This window comes from Paramormyrops kingsleyae, chromosome 13 (assembly GCF_048594095.1).
Source record: "Paramormyrops kingsleyae isolate MSU_618 chromosome 13, PKINGS_0.4, whole genome shotgun sequence".
Taxonomy (NCBI): domain Eukaryota; kingdom Metazoa; phylum Chordata; class Actinopteri; order Osteoglossiformes; family Mormyridae; genus Paramormyrops; species Paramormyrops kingsleyae.
The window spans coordinates 12,201,065-12,216,783 of NC_132809.1; the positions used below are offsets into that span (position 1 = coordinate 12,201,065).

At 45.9% G+C, this 15,719-nt stretch overlaps 1 protein-coding gene across 1 annotated transcript; it reads right to left on the reverse strand.

The window, feature by feature from the left end:
• Positions 1 to 1,028: 1,028 nt before the first annotated feature.
• LOC111859445 (immunoglobulin superfamily member 22) lies at positions 1,029 to 15,197 on the reverse strand. The gene is made up of 22 exons (XM_072698707.1): positions 15,059 to 15,197; positions 14,388 to 14,519; positions 13,730 to 13,866; positions 12,978 to 13,077; positions 12,842 to 12,878; positions 11,980 to 12,154; positions 11,482 to 11,595; positions 11,227 to 11,389; positions 10,249 to 10,524; positions 9,574 to 9,858; positions 8,947 to 9,071; positions 8,713 to 8,854; positions 8,317 to 8,613; positions 7,825 to 8,127; positions 7,298 to 7,471; positions 6,959 to 7,087; positions 5,849 to 6,145; positions 4,609 to 4,697; positions 3,086 to 3,278; positions 2,217 to 2,516; positions 1,219 to 1,545; positions 1,029 to 1,096 (listed from the first exon to the last, which is right to left on the reverse strand). Exons 1-22 carry the CDS (start codon positions 15,195 to 15,197, stop codon positions 1,029 to 1,031), a joined length of 4,002 nt encoding a protein of 1,333 aa, XP_072554808.1.
• Between the last annotated feature and the right edge of the window lie 522 nt (positions 15,198 to 15,719).

A 15,719-nucleotide genomic window follows, 5' to 3' on the forward strand; every position in this document is an offset into this window, starting at 1 on the left:
AACCAATTCGTCGTTATGTGTGCTTATTTTCAGTAGAAAATTGATGTTTTAAGTATGCCCTGTGGGCATGGATAGGGTAAGCCTGACCTCTGGTGGACGTAAAAATAACGTCTCTCTACCGAGTTGTATAATTTTGATCTAAAGTCATTTCAGTAAATTTCTTTTCTATTTTATTATACTATATATAATATACAGTACTGTGCAAAAGTCTTAGGCAGTCCAAAGAAATGTTTAAAGCTGTTTATCTGGGTAGAAAGTGTACTTTGGCTTAGAACAAAAAACACAATTTAACATTAGAACATGTGCAAAGAAAGAGTAACACAATAAAAACTAGTAATAATTTCTTCTGTTTTCTAAAAGGTTACTGATATCTAGTTGGATGGCTAGATGAACACCGCTTCAGTTCCCTAACTTCTCCTCAGGGGCACCTCAGCCGTTCCATGATTTTGTTAAATTTCACCAACAGCTCAATTAAATGATTAAATAAATTGGTTTAAAAAGTCAGTGACAGATTGACTAGCTGTATGAGGTGCTAGTGGCCAAGTCAAAAAATACATGGCTGCACTGGACGGTCACTGCAAATACTGGGGTGATTTTAGCAGAGGTTCTGAAATGGCTAAGCTGACACACTTTGACAGGCATAATATCATAGTTTTACACCAACATGAGGATAATCTAAACATCATTTTCCTTGCCTGCCTAAGACTTTTGCACAGTAATGTGTGTATGTGTGTGTGTATATAGAATGTTGCCATTAGAATGTTGGCTACTTGATCGCCAAATATTGGGTGCATATTTTGGCATTAGAATCATAGTCGGGATTAAGAAAACCTCCAGAGAATTTGTCTCTAGTCAAGGATCACATACTTGGCCATTAGCCAGGGTTACCTAATAGTAAAGAGATTATTTAATCCAGCGCCATGTGGCCTACATTTCAGTTTCCCTTGCCGGGAGTGTCTTAAGACGGTAAGGTATGCTTTCAGAAGCAGTGTGAGAAACAGCTCCCCCTATCTTTGAGCTTGGCAGCGTCACATGATGTGCTTGCCTTTCCTAGAAGGCTCAGTCAGGCTCTCCAGCAGACCCTTGTCATCCTTATCTGTCAAAAACCAAAGTAACAGAATCATGAAAGTCACACAGTTCTCAGGAAACATGTCTTAATATTGAATTTTGAATCTCTGCCTGTCTGTGTCTCCCTGTGACCTGAGCTGTCATGCATACCGAAGATGACCAGGTTGCACTTGGACTTGACCTTTCCCAGGTCGTTCTCCACGATCAGGGTGTACTCGCCGCTGTCTTTAACGCCGCAGGTGGGGACGGTGAGAGTGCAGACACCGTCGACGGTGGTCTGCCAGTAGCGTGGGCTCTCCAGGATCTGGACATCACCCTTGTACCAGGACACCCGGACTGGCGGGGAGGCCACGAAGGCACAGCTCATGGTGCAGTCGTGCCCACGTCGCACGGCGTGGTTCTTCAGGGGAACCAGGAACTGTGGTGCAGCCAAGCGCTCCTGGGGTGTGTACTCCTTCAGGTTCAGGGTGAAGTGTTCTGTGGGGAAGGCAGAGTGGGAGAAGGTCAGCACTAGTCACATGGTCTTAAGCCAGAAGCACCCTTTGTGTATTCCCCAGAAGTAGTAATGGCAAATACACATCATATCCATTCTAGTTCATCCCAATACCACACAAAGACATTTTGGACAATTCAATTCAAACTTTGCGGTAACAGTTTGTGGGAAGGCCCTTTTCTGTTCCAGCATGACGGTGCCCCAGTGCACAAAGCAAGGTCCATAAAGACATGGTTGGGTGAGTTTGGTGTGGAAGAACTTGACTGGCCTGCTGACCTTAACCCCATCAAACACCTTTGGGATGAACTAGAATGGAAATTGTGAGCCAGGCCTCCACATCCAACATCAGTGCCTGACCTCACAAATGCTCTTCTGGATGAAAGGGCAAAATTTCCCACAGACCCACTGCAAAATCTTGTGGAAAACTTTCCCAGTAGAGAGGTGCAGAGAAGAGAGCCCCCAGTTGCAATTGCTATAGCTGCAAATGGGGGACCAACTCCATATTGAAAAATTCCTCTATTTATAATGGCCAGGTGTCCCAATACTTTTGTCCATACAGTCCATATAGAAATCTCATAAAGGGGCTAGAAAAGTTCAGGGACTTTGTGGCCAGGCTCCCCTGAGGACCCACCCTTCACCCCTGCTCCCTATGCACCTTTCTCCTTAGCAATGCTGAAGGGCTCCTTGGAATCCAAGGGGTCACTGTCCCCGACGTGGTTGCGGGCGATGACCCGGAAGTAGTACTTGCGGCCGGGCAGCAGGCCGCCGATGGTGTACTTGCTGCTGAAGACACGCTCAGTGGCTGTGAACCAAGTGGCCGTGCTGCTGTCCCGTTTCAGGACGATGTAGTGGGTGTGCTCGTCGTCTGCCAGGTCAGGCGTGTGATCCCAGTGCAGCGTCACCACGCCGGGAACCTCCTCCACGGGACGCAGGTTCATGGGGGGGCGCGGGACGTCTGGGGGTGAGACAGAGTCTCAGAGTACAGGGATGGCAGTAGTGGTACAGATTATACAGACAGCCCCCGGGTTAAGAACATCCGACTTATGGACAAATCATACGTACAAATGGATTGCTAAAAAGCCTATTCTACAAAAAATTTGACTTAAATACAATGGCACTCATGAAACAATTACGCTGCTTCAGCGGTTCGTCAACTCGAGGTACAGTACAGTACCATATTAAGTTACTTTCATTATTACTATATAATAATAATAATAATAATAATAATAATAATAATAATTATTATTATTATTATTATGTACTGTGTTTTTTTTTTTAGCAACAAATTAGACTTGTAGACAAACTTAGGGAAGGGATCTTGTTTGCAACCTGAGGACTGCCTGTATATTATTTGAACTGGTGTGAACCTGCTATACCCGCGATTGCTGGTTATTTCCTGTTTTTAAGCTCGTGTGATACATGATTACTGTAACGGCAACAATTGTTTGTGAAATGGGCCTCTCAGTGCAAACGTTGATGGTCCTAAGTAGAACCTGGCTCCTGGTCGGGTGTGCCTGGGCTTGCCTGTGACCTGAACGCTGACGTCGTAGTGAACCTCTCCATAGTCGTTGCGGAGGCCGATGCGGTACATCCCGGAGTCGGAGCGCTGGGACGAGCTGATGAGGAACTGGGAATGCTCCTTCCCTTTGATGATGGTCTCTCTGCCGGTGGTGGGGATGCCGTTCTTCAGCCAGGTCACCACTGGGGGAGGAGACCCCTGGGGGTGGGGGTGGGTACAGAAATATTGATCCCTCAGCCCAAATTACTCTTTCATTACCTACCTTGTGCTATTATGCAAATGACCTATAATCTGGCCCATTTATATATCTGAATATTATATTGAAGTGGTTCAGATGAATATGAGGTGACATAGAGGCTCAATGCATAATGAAAGGGTTCGGAGATCCAACCACAGAGCTAGGAGGTTTGATTATGCACAACATGGAATGGCCGGTACCTAGTGAGGACAAAATGAGACTCTGTAAACCATTTGCTGTATTTTTTGATCGCACTAGATGATGGTCTTGGTTTGCTTTGTGCCCTTTTTCTGAATGGAGAGCACCATCTAGTGGGGTCAAAAAATACAGCAAATGGTTCATGAAGCGTGATTTTTGCCATCACTACAGTCATCAAAACAAAATTATGGTCAAAACACAAGCCAAGTTCAGAATCCAGTGAAGGGCTGCACTGGTGTCTTCCCATACCAGATCCAAATCATGTTTAGTACAGAGGGTACGAAAACAGGCTAAAATTTAGAAACCAGTCCAAGTAAGTCGGAAGAGCTGAGAGCCAAAGGTTTAGAAAAGAGCAGGTTCAACACCTTTTATGGAGTGTAATTCAGAGAAGGTGCTCATACCTCCCTTGGCGTAATCAAGGTATATGCCGCAGGTGTGCTCAACATTCAGTCAATGAGGGGTGTAACCTGCATGGGAGTCGTGACTGGAGACAGGCGTGACGCGCGGAGCAGCACATTCACCTCACACGTCCAGGGGGTGCTCCACAGGACAGGATTTCTCGCTTGGCCGGATTTTAAGGTAGTGCGAGCTAAATTGACTTTATTTTCATTCACATACTGTACATTTAGCTCAGACTACCTTAAATCTGACAAGTAATCTAGTTAAGCAAGAAATCCTGCTTCGTGGAGTACCCCCCTGGGCTAGGGGCCGGGAATTTGAATCCTCCTCTTGCTGTGGTTCTCCTTGGCTTGTGTGGGTCTCTTCCCACAGCCCAAAGGCATGCCGCTAGGTGACGGGCAGTGTCCTGTGTGTGTGTCTGTGCCCTGCAATGCACTGGCACTTCATCCACGGTGTTTCCCAGCCTTATGTCCTAATGTTGCCTGTGTGACACCCCATCCAAGAGCTGTGGTTGGAAGATACCTTTTATAACATACAGATTTTGTTTTATGGTAATTTACACATTGCCCACGTTACTACTTCTGTGTAGCTGCACTGGTGTCTTCCACACACAGCTGTATCTACGGCAGGAACTGCAAAGCACCATGTGGGAGGTGGGGGTGCGTGTGAATGGTACATGACGGTCAGGCTCACCGTGAAAGTGACATGGATGCACAGAGCTGTCCCAGCGCGCACCAGCAGCTGGTTGTTCACTTTTCCACGGAGGTCAAACCTAGGGGGTGCTGGAGGGGAAGGACACGGAAAATACAGGTAAAGCATGTATCTGCAACAATAAAATGTCTGCTCACATGACTGGATAAGTCTGGTATATCCTAACCTTGTCTTGTAATACTATTCATTGGTTCACCAGGTAGTTTTAGAATCGGTTTATCATTATAAAACAGTTTTTATGACTGTAACTTAAAACATTTAAAAATGTAGATAAGGGTTAGAGTAGAAACATGCTATTTCTTTTTTCACCTCGTCTGTTCTGTGTGCGTGTGATTTGCATGTTCTTGCTGTGTTGCACAGTTTTTCTCCGTACAATCCATGGTTATGCAGTCAGGTTATGAAGCCGAATTGCTCACAGAGTACATGTGTATGAGTTTATATGTGCCCTGTGATGGAGTGGCTTCCCGTCCAGGGTGTACCCTAGTCCTGTGCGCTACATTGTCCATCACAGGATTACACACACACACACACACACACACACACAATCCATGGATTCATTCAAATGGGAAAAACCCTGATCCAACAATGACAACCTTAACCCCCACCCAGCCCTAACCCTAACCCCCACCCAGCCCTAACCTTAACCCCCACCCAGCCCTAACCTTAACCCCCACCCAGCCCTAACCCTAACCCCCACCCAGCCCTAACCTTAACCCCCACCCAGCCCTAACCTTAACCCCCACCCAGCCCTAACCCTAACCCCCACCCAGCCCTAACCTTAACCCCCACCCAGCCCTAACCTTAACCCCTACCCAGCCCTAACCTTAACCCCTACCCAGCCCTAACCTTAACCCCTACCCAGCCCTAACCTTAACCATAAGTGTAACCAAACAAAATATGAGACTTTTGGCATTTTAACTTTTTTGATTGCATTCGCAGATCTTTGTGGGGATCTGAAAAATGGTTCCCACAACATCAAAATAACAGGGCTTTATTACATTGTGGGGGACATTTGGTCCCCACAAAGTACTATAAGCATAATCCGCAGACAGACAGACACACACACACACACACACACATACACTCATACATTACCAGTAGTTTAGAGATCCTACACCATAGGCAGCACATGCAAACTATCAGGCTCTGGAGGGTTATGATGCTACCAGGTCTCACGTCACTGCATCTGAAAGTGGGCCTGCTATCCCCAGTCTATGCTCACCAGGGGGCGGCATGGCCAGTGCCCCCTGCTCGAGCGCGACGGGCTCCCCGACGCCGCCTTCGTTAACGGCGCGGATACGGAAGAAGTACTTCATGCGGTCCTGCAGGCCTCCCACTGTGTAGCTGGTGCCAGCGATGGGGATCTTGGTGCACTTTGACCAGTCCTTGGCGTCATCAAGGCGCATCTCCAGGATGTAGCCTGATGGCTCATCGCCTTGCTGTGGGGGGCACCAGCCCAGAGAGATGGAGGAACTGGACGAGTCGGTCACATGCAAGTCCTTTACCAAGCCAGGAGCACCTTTGCAGAGAATGATCAACTCATTATATTACATTATATTATATTTCAATAATACATCTGTAATAGCAATTATATAACCAAAATATCACCAAAGGATATACAGTACAGTACTGTGCAAAAGACTTGGGCAGCCAAAGAAAATGAGATGTAGATGATCTTCATGTTGGTGTAAAACTATATTATGCCTGTCAAAGTGTGTCAGCTTAGCCAAAACCTCTCCTCAGGCTACCTCTGTACTTGCAGTAACCATCTAACACACCAATGTACAGATGCTCCTCTACTTACGAACTTTCAACTTACGAACTTTCAGACATAAGAACAAAGAGGACTATAACTCCAAATTGTGTTCATTGGACTGCTGTTTCCTGTCCGCAACATCAATTTTTTTTTCTGCGCATAGTATGACTTTTGCCCGCTACTCCCGCCGTGCAGCAGAGTAGCGTGCGTACTCCCAGCATCCTAGTTCTTAGTACTTGCGTATACCCTTATAATGATGTTGAATGACGACTTACGAACATTTCAAGTCATGAACGGCCGTTCGGAACGTATCTTGTTCGTAAGTAGAGGAGCGTCTGTATTTCCTAACTCGACCACAAGCATACCTTGTTCGGCTAATCAATGCCTCATTGCGTTATTTAATTAAATTCATTAATTAATTCAGCACGGGGTAAAATTTTACATATACATGGAATAGCTGGAGTGCCCTTCAGGAGAGATTTTATGTTTCATTACATTTACCTTAACCCCATACTGGACAAGCGGTTTAAAGGATGGATGGATGGATGGATGGGTTTTTGTCCCCTGGATACTCACGGACAGGGTCTTTTGCGAGCACAGAGTTGGAGCTGCTGCTGGGGACGCCCGGACCAGCTCTGTTCACGCTGACTACCCTGAACTCGTACTCCATGTCTTCCACCAACCCATCCACTGTGTATTTGGTGTCTTATGGTAGAAGACAGGAACAATCGATGAAATGGCTGTTTAGACTGTCCAGAAATGCAGCAATGAAATGCCCTGCGCCTCAGTACACAAGTGTAGGCCTGCATTCTATATTAGGTGCTGAGGCTTCAAAGGTCCTGGCTGCTGTATAAAACTATAATGAAGAACAGCATGCTCCCAGGGGAAATGAAGCTTGAACAAATGCACACAAACCTTGGATGAGCTCCTTACTGACCGGGACCCACATATTACTGCCTTTCTTTCTCCTCTCGATGATATAACCCAGCACAGGGGCGCCCCCATCCTGGGCAGGTGGGCTCCAGGTCACCATGGCAGTGTCTTTGGTCACGTCTGTAATCTGAGGCTGAGAGGTCGTGCCTGGGGGCTCTGTCCAAAGGTGGGGCAACAGTACAATCCAGCAGTTAGTGACTTTGAATTATTGGGTATTGACTAGAATCACACTGTGCAGAATTTCACCCCCGGAACCAATATAGTTAATATTAATCTTAATTAATCATATTGTAAAACTTTCCTGAAGATCTCCGTGCAGATTCAGACAATAATAAATAAGATTTTTGTGAGACCTGGATTTAGGAAATTACTATCTGCATCATTTATCAAGCAGTACAGCTGGAAGAATATCTGTTATGCTAGAACTTGTTAGCAGAGTGTTTAGCACCCATCCAGCCTGGATCCCTCTCTGTTGGCCCCATAACCTCATAGCATCACACGTATCTCACCAATGGGCTCCCCGGCGCAGACCTCCTCCGTCTCCAGCGGGTCACTCACACCCTCTGAGTTGACGGCCCGGATGCGGTACTGATAAGCTTTGCCCTCCTCCACCTTGTCGTTGCTGAAGAAGGTGGTGCTGGGGTCGACCTCCCCCACCTTGATCCAGGACTTCTTCCCCGCCATACACCTCTCGATGACGAAGCTGGTCACCTGCTTGCCCCCATTGTCTCGTGGTGCCTTCCACTTCATTTTGATGCACCTTCCTGTCCGCTCCAGGAACTCCACCTTACCTTGGGGGGGCTTCGGGCGGTCTGTGGGGGCAAAATAAGCAACACATCACTTCCTACTCTGCTACCCAACGATGGGTAGGGTAGGGCATCTGGAAAGCTAACTACTCAACTAACAGTAATAAACTGGAACAAATTGTTTTTGGGATGCTAAGTGAAGAGCTGCACCGCTTGTCATGCAACCATTGGGCTGTGTGGACGTTGGCCACTCACCCAAGACGTTGAGGTGCATGTTAGCGATGGCGGTTCCACAGTCGCTCTTAAGCCGCAGCATGATGGCGCCACTGTCCTCACGCACGCATTTGGCAAGCGCCAGCGTGGTGGAGTCCGCCTCCCGTTCTAGGGTTATGCGTGCATCCCCCGTCACCTCAATGCCATCCTTGTACCATGTCACTCTGGGAACGGGCTTGCCCTTGAAAGGGATCTTGATGATCGCTGTCTGTCCGGCCTTCACAGTCACAGGGTTGCTGGCTAATACCTCCAGCATGGTGGGATCAATGGCTGGAGGGTCTAAGGGACACAAGTAAAGGGTAAAGAAAGCTGTATTAAGGATCAAGTGGTCATGGCAACCTAACCTATGTTGCTGATGTGTGTCGGGAGGTACTTCACCTGCAATTGACAGCACAGCTTCACTCTCCGCTCCTTTGGCCCTGAAGGTATACTTGCCTTCATGTTCCTCGCCCACCTTGTTGAAGATCAGCTTGTGCACAGCACCCTGTTTGACCACTTGAATCCCACTCATATCGGACACCTGCAGATCGGGCGAAGCTGAAAGCACGATGCGACCAACCAGGGTCGCGATGTATGCCAAAGCATAAGTCAATGAAACTGAACTTCACGTACCTCCTTGCCATCTTTTAGCCACACCCCATCCACTTTCTCATCATTCAGGACCACGCACAGCTCTGAACTGGAGTCAGTGGGACACTGGATGTCAGACATCCCACTCTTGACAGTAGCAAAGCGTTCTGAGAACACAGAAAGCCAACTCTCAAACATACAATTCTTCCACATGTAGATGAGAAATTCTTGAGGACCTCCAGAGGCAAGACAAAACAGTTCCAGAATTCTGATTCGCTAACAAGGCTGCAAGGAAATTAATGCACAACTTCATGTGGGTGCAATGGAATAATGTATAAATATGTAAATTATCAGCGATGATAATTATTCCATTAACGATTCCATTATCCATTCATCAAATTCATTCATTGAAATGTATGATTCTAAGGTTGTCCAGCAACTTCCATGGTGCAAAGTGATGTAGAGGTCACAGATCAGAGTTATTGTGTCATGAGTTATTGACTAAGTAGGACAATGTGACTGTATCCTTCAGTAAAATACCACATTATTATGGTTGTCAGAGACAGTATTTTAACTGTAAATTGCATATTTTGGGTAGAACTAGGAGATAGGTATTGTTAAAGTAAGATTCCACTGGTTCATTGGCGGACAATCTACTGATTTTCGTACCATCCACAGTGAGGTTGGCGGAGCTGATGTACTCCTGGGCGTCATTATCCTGCGTGCAGACGATGGCGTACTCGCCGCTGTCCGCCAGGTCGCAGTCGTCGATGACGATCTCCGCCCGCTTGCCCTCGCGCATGAAGCTGTAGCGGGGGTTGTTGGAGATGTCCTTTCCATCCTTCAGCCACTTGATGTGCACGTCCTTGGAGCTCATCTCACACTCCAGCCGTGCCTTGCCCTTCTCCTTTACATGCACGTTCTTCAGGTGGCTTACAAATTTGATAGGTATCCCTGTGATGGGGGAGAAAAAGGGAGCCCAAGGCAGCTGGTAGCTGGGAGGTATGACAATCTGCCATATGGACGACTTCAAAAGCCATAACAATCCATCTTGATTGGATGCCTGAAACCAAACCACGTAATTATGTGCCTACTCTACAGGTGTTACTTAATATCTTGAAATTAGGAGCCTCTCCTATTCAAGTTTCTTTTGAACATTATCTTATATTGTGATCAGACTCTTTACAAGATGCTACTGAACAAGACCTGTCAGGTGTAGTGAGAAGAGAATCAAGGGAAACAAAGAGTGCTATTGGAACCGGAAGATTTACAGCCCAAAGGGTTCATTACTGTGTATCTTCTGGGAGTAAGAATCTGAGCCTTTTGTATTGCAGCTCCGCTTACTGTCGATGAAGAGAGGGGACGTGCTGGTCAGGTCGCCCAGGCTCAAGGTGTAGTCGCCCGTCTCGCTTGGCCTCACGTCCTTGATCTTCAGCGTGTGGGTGAGCCCGTCTTCAGACACGACCACGTCGAATTTCTCATCACGCTTCAGCTCCTTCCCACCAAACTTCCACACGGGCGGCTTGTTGGTCTTCTTGGACAGACGCACCTCGAAGATGGCCGTCTGCCGCTCGGTCACACGCACGGGCTTCAGGTCCGACGTGAACTTCAGAGGTTCATCTGAGAGATTAGCAGCCAGGGAGGAGAGGAAATGAAAACGGCGAGGGCAGCTTACATGTGCTCCTTCTAATTACTCCCCAGGAGGTGCGCTTTTTTTTTTAACATTGCAGATCAATCAGAGAGACACGAGAGGACTAAACACAGCGACATGACCTTCACCTCTGCTGAAGAACATCTCGCAGGCATCTCAGCCACATGCCACCTAATAAATCCTGGAAGATTTATTCTGTTCAGTGGAATAAAACCTTCTAGGGGCTTGGGGTGAATGAAATAGGCCAAAATTGAATAACTCAGTGCTGGTGTGCATCTAAAAAACATATGGTCACTGAGTTAATAAGTAGACATCGTAGAATATAGCAAATTTTGGAATGTGTGTATATTTTGAAGTAGGAAAATATATCATATGGCAAACCCATGTAAATAACAGTATAGAGGAGAGTTTGATATTGCGGTGGCATAAATTAATCACTTAAATACAATGGTCTATTTTCAAGGGGGATGAATGAAGCCAAGTTAAATACTAGGGGAGCACGAACCCCATGTCCTTCCTGGTTCTTAAGCCCCTGCATGTTGAAATGCATAAAAGCACCCCAGTAAGACATTAGAGTATGTGTGGGTTCATGCTTCAATGAGCATGCAAGCATGCAGCACGTGGAAGGCCCTGCAGGTGAGACACTGCCATGCGACTGCTGGCAAACTTGCCTATGACATTGAGCCTTGCAGAGAGGGTCTTCTCTCCAACCTTCAGTGAGTAGCTGCCAGAGTCCTTCAGGCTAACGCTGGAGATACACAGCATGAACTTAGTGCCCATCTGTTTCAGCTCATACTTCCCCAAGGAGTACTGGATCCGTAGCAGCTCTGTGTCCTGAAAGGAAAAACAGGCATGTATATAGGTCACAAGCATGTCTGCTACACAGACCTTCTGCCTTGTTTAGTACCTGGTGTTTGGAACTATACCTTGAACCACAGCATTTTGATGTTAGGGTCTTTCAGTCCCAGAATGGTCTCAAAAACCACATTGGAATCTGCCTTGGCTGTAATATCTTCCAAGGGTTTCAGGACCTTCACCGTCTGTGGAACAGAGAAACGATGACCCACACTGTCCGGCAGATCAGACCCTGCTACAAAGACCTTGCACCTTCATAATGAATTCATCATTCAGTGGACCTTCACAATGAATTTATGATGCATTCACAGAACATTCATAAGCACCTTGCAAGTATACCTTAACATCCCAACATATACAGCTTTAATATACATTATTATATGCAATAATAATATTTGTTATTACCATATAATGTGTCATGTAATTATAATCATACAATCATTATAAAGGCATTATGAAGGTGCAGTCAATGTAAAGTCTAACTGGATAAAGTCAGTCTGCAGGGAATGCTAGGGAATGTTTCATGTAACAGCGAAATGCCTTAAAGCAATAATATTAGACACCAAGACCTCTTCATCTCCCTTCTTTTTCATCTCCTTGAGCTTCTTCAGAATTCCTCTGAAGTCGGTGAAGCCGTGCTCAGCACAGATGCGCTCATAGTCCTTCTTGTCTGCCCCAGATAAAATCTTCAACATCTCTTCCTCTGTGATTGGCTTCTTCTCCTCCTTGGGAGCTGGTGTGCTCCTGGACATGAGATTTAACAGGGCAACTAAACTAGCTGAACACTGTACACACAAAAACATCTGGACGACAAAACTTTGCTAGTTTCTGCCTGTATTTATTTCAACACTGGATAAAATCATTTGAAAATGCTGTAGAGAATGTTAGAATGTCATTTAAAATATGTAGTATTATGGAAATAAACAGTGACACCTTAGATGAAACAAGTCCCAAGTCTTTGTAATAGAATAGGGCAGAAGACATAGCATAGGGTAACTGGACTCTGGAGCACTTTAGCTGCCCTGGGTGGATGGTGTTAGTGGATTAGGTAGAGTTGGAAGGATGAGCTGGTGTTGGGAGAGAAGGGACTAGAGTTTAGTGCTTGGTATAGGCAAAACTATGCCTCATGAACCATTTGCAGTATTTTTTGACCCCACTAGATGGTGCTCTTGGTTTTCTTTGGGGCAAGCATTAAAGCTATTTTTTGAACAGAGAGCACCATCTGGTGGGGTAAAAAAAAAAAAGCATCCTTTTGGCCATCATTGCTTAGTGCGAATGGAAGAATGACTGTAGGAGATGGGTGTGGTAGCAGAGGACTGCAGGAAATTGTGGCGATGCGGAGGCTAGGAGGTACAGAAAGGGGAAAAGTAGTACAGCTCTATGCTTTCAACACAGTAACGATAGCACCGACGTTGGGGAACACAGGTGTACCGTTTCTTCAGCATCTTCTTGAAATCCATCGCCGGATCTTGGAGACAAATCAGATATTCAAAATATTAATAGCAAAACTTGGACAAATCAGTAATCAGTTTATGAACACAGGGAAACGTAAATGTAGACGACATACTTTCCGTCACAATGAGTGACATGGAGTAGACAGCCTCTCCATGATCATTGGAGACAATGCACTTGTAGACATCTGCATCTTCCATGGTTAGAGATTTAATCTGTGTGGGAGGGAGGAGTGGGAGGGAAAAGCTAATTAAGAGGCTTTAAAACATGGCTTTAAAAAGCAGTGAGAGGGAGTGAGTAGACTGACCTGATTTCCCAGCAATACTATAAACAAACAGTAGATGTCTCTATTATACTCAGGAGACAGTTTGCACTTTACCTAAACAAGCACTTTTCACCCATGAAACAGATGGCACTCAGAGATACATATGTCAGCACCCACTTGTTAATTGCTTAATAATGGCAACATAAGCTTGATTAAAGGTTTCCTGGCAGAGTGGGAGGCAGCACTAAATCTCCCCTGAAAGACTAAAAGGATTCAAGTGTGTTTTTCTGCTCCCTTTTTCACAAGACGCATGGCTTCCCGTCAGAGCTGACAGCCGAGAGGCACAGGAGCCTGTGGCTAATGAGGTCCCGTACGTCGTTCAATGCCGGGTGCAAATTCAATTACAGCTCACGTTTCTGCTTTGACTCTCTCTGCATCTAGATGTCACCAGATCAGAGAATGATTCTCAGAACAGAGGCTAGAAAAAGCCCACTACTTACTGGGTTAGTTTCCCTTGGTTTTGTGCATGTAGATGGAAAGCTTAATCTCTCATGCTACACTTCTAGTTCCATCTCAGAGCATCAAATACGTAGAGTTGATACCTTCAGAACATACAGCTTGTTGATGTTGTCATAGTAGGTCATGACCCCTTCAGTCAGGGGTTTACCACTTTCTCTCTTCCACGTCACAATGGGCTTGGGATTCCCCGTCACCTTCACCTTAAAGGAGGCCTTGTCCCCTGCGAGAATGAGGCGCCATATTTACTTTCGCTCAAGCTGTCGAGGGGAAAGCAGATCGCTTCAGTTCATCAGCCCCTCCTCGGCTCGAGTCTCTCCCGTGAATGTCTGATTACACAGTGACACGTTTGCCTACAGGCAGCCTCAGGGGACATCGGAATCCTGTCTGAAGCACAATGTGAATTATTTAGCCAAGGGATAGCAAGCTTATTTGCAGTGTGTGATGCTGAGGTTCAATCTCAGGTCAAGGTCTGCCCATCAAGACGTTTACATGCAAAACATGACAACAGACTTCAGTGCAGCATGATTGTTCATGACAAGTTAGGTTGGTTGTTTGTTAACCATTTATTCGCAAGCACTTTTACTTTGTGTTCCTGGGTATCATCGCCGACAGGTGTATCACAGCCATTATAGTTGACATCCATAAATAATCTGTGACACTTGTTTCATAGAGTTGCTTAGAGAAACTGACAGAGTTGGCCAGGATACTGAGATGGTACAGAATATCAGGGCGGGGACACACCCTCCTGTGCCGTAATGGGGCGGGGCTTCTCCTCAAAATCTGGGACAGACTCTCCTGCTGGGATCTCGAAGGACTTCTGGACCTGGCTGAATGACTCCACCACAGTTGAGATCTTTCGCTGCCCACACTGTTCTGTAAGAACGCAAACACACACACACACACACACACACACACACACTGAGAAGAGGCTTTTCCCTCATCTAAATCCTTTGATATGAACCATAATCTTGAATATGTGCGTAAAATACACAATTTCTTTTAAAGTTATTTGAACAGTTGCCATTGTTTGCTCAGGGCTTACACGGATTGACCTGACTTTTTACAACACTGCAGTCATAATCTTATCGTTATTACACTCATATCCAAGTTTATTTTAAATATAACAGTAAAGCTGAACATGGGATAAAGGAGAATGTTATAAAAGCAGCACCCCAAGGAGGCAGCCCCAGCCAGAGGTAGAAAGTTCTGGTCCAGAAAGTACAGATCTAGGCCAAGATTTTGTTTCAACCAACCAGTTGTGCACAAAGAATCACAGTCTCAGAGTACTCAGCTGGTTGGTTGAAACAAAATCTTGGTCTGGACTTGTACTTTCTGGACCTCTGCTCTCTGCGAGCACCCGCTCAGGACCCCTTAGCCAGGGCAGCCATTGCCACCTGATTTATAAACCTTACCATCGAAAACCTTGGAAGTCTGAGAGACTTTGCGCAGTTTGGTGCTGCTTGTGGTGACAGACGTAGAAGAGGAGGACATCTGGACCTCCGAGTGGTGCTCCACGCTTCCTCTGGAAGTCTGGAGGAACTTTGTTTCCATACTGGTGACAAAGGTCTGTTATTCCTAAGGATGGGAGGTAACTGACCAGATGGTGGGGTAATGATCTGGAGGATCAAATGGTCTTCAGCTTGCAGTGTTTGTTTCATTACATTTCCCTTCTGCATCTTATCATTTAAGTGCTATTTTTGGAGGCCATTACATTTTAGGTGAATTTAGCTTTTGCATATTATAATGAACAATTAAAGTGTGGCTCAGTCATAATGAGAACTACAGCATACATTCAATCCAGCATCAACCACGGAAAGGACTGTGGGTCTACGATATACTTTGAATTATTCCCGATAAACATTAATTAAATGCTGTCACTATATTGCAGCGATTACAAAATAATATTCTCCTGTTCTTGAGCCATACCAATCAGAGGACATCCTCAAGAGCACAATCAAGTAGGCCTCTCCATACTCAGCCTGTAACCACGCAAACACAACGAATGGCTCTAAAACAGCAGATTTCATCTCATAATAATAGTTGAACAAAGAAAGTCTTAAAGTCTGCCATCGC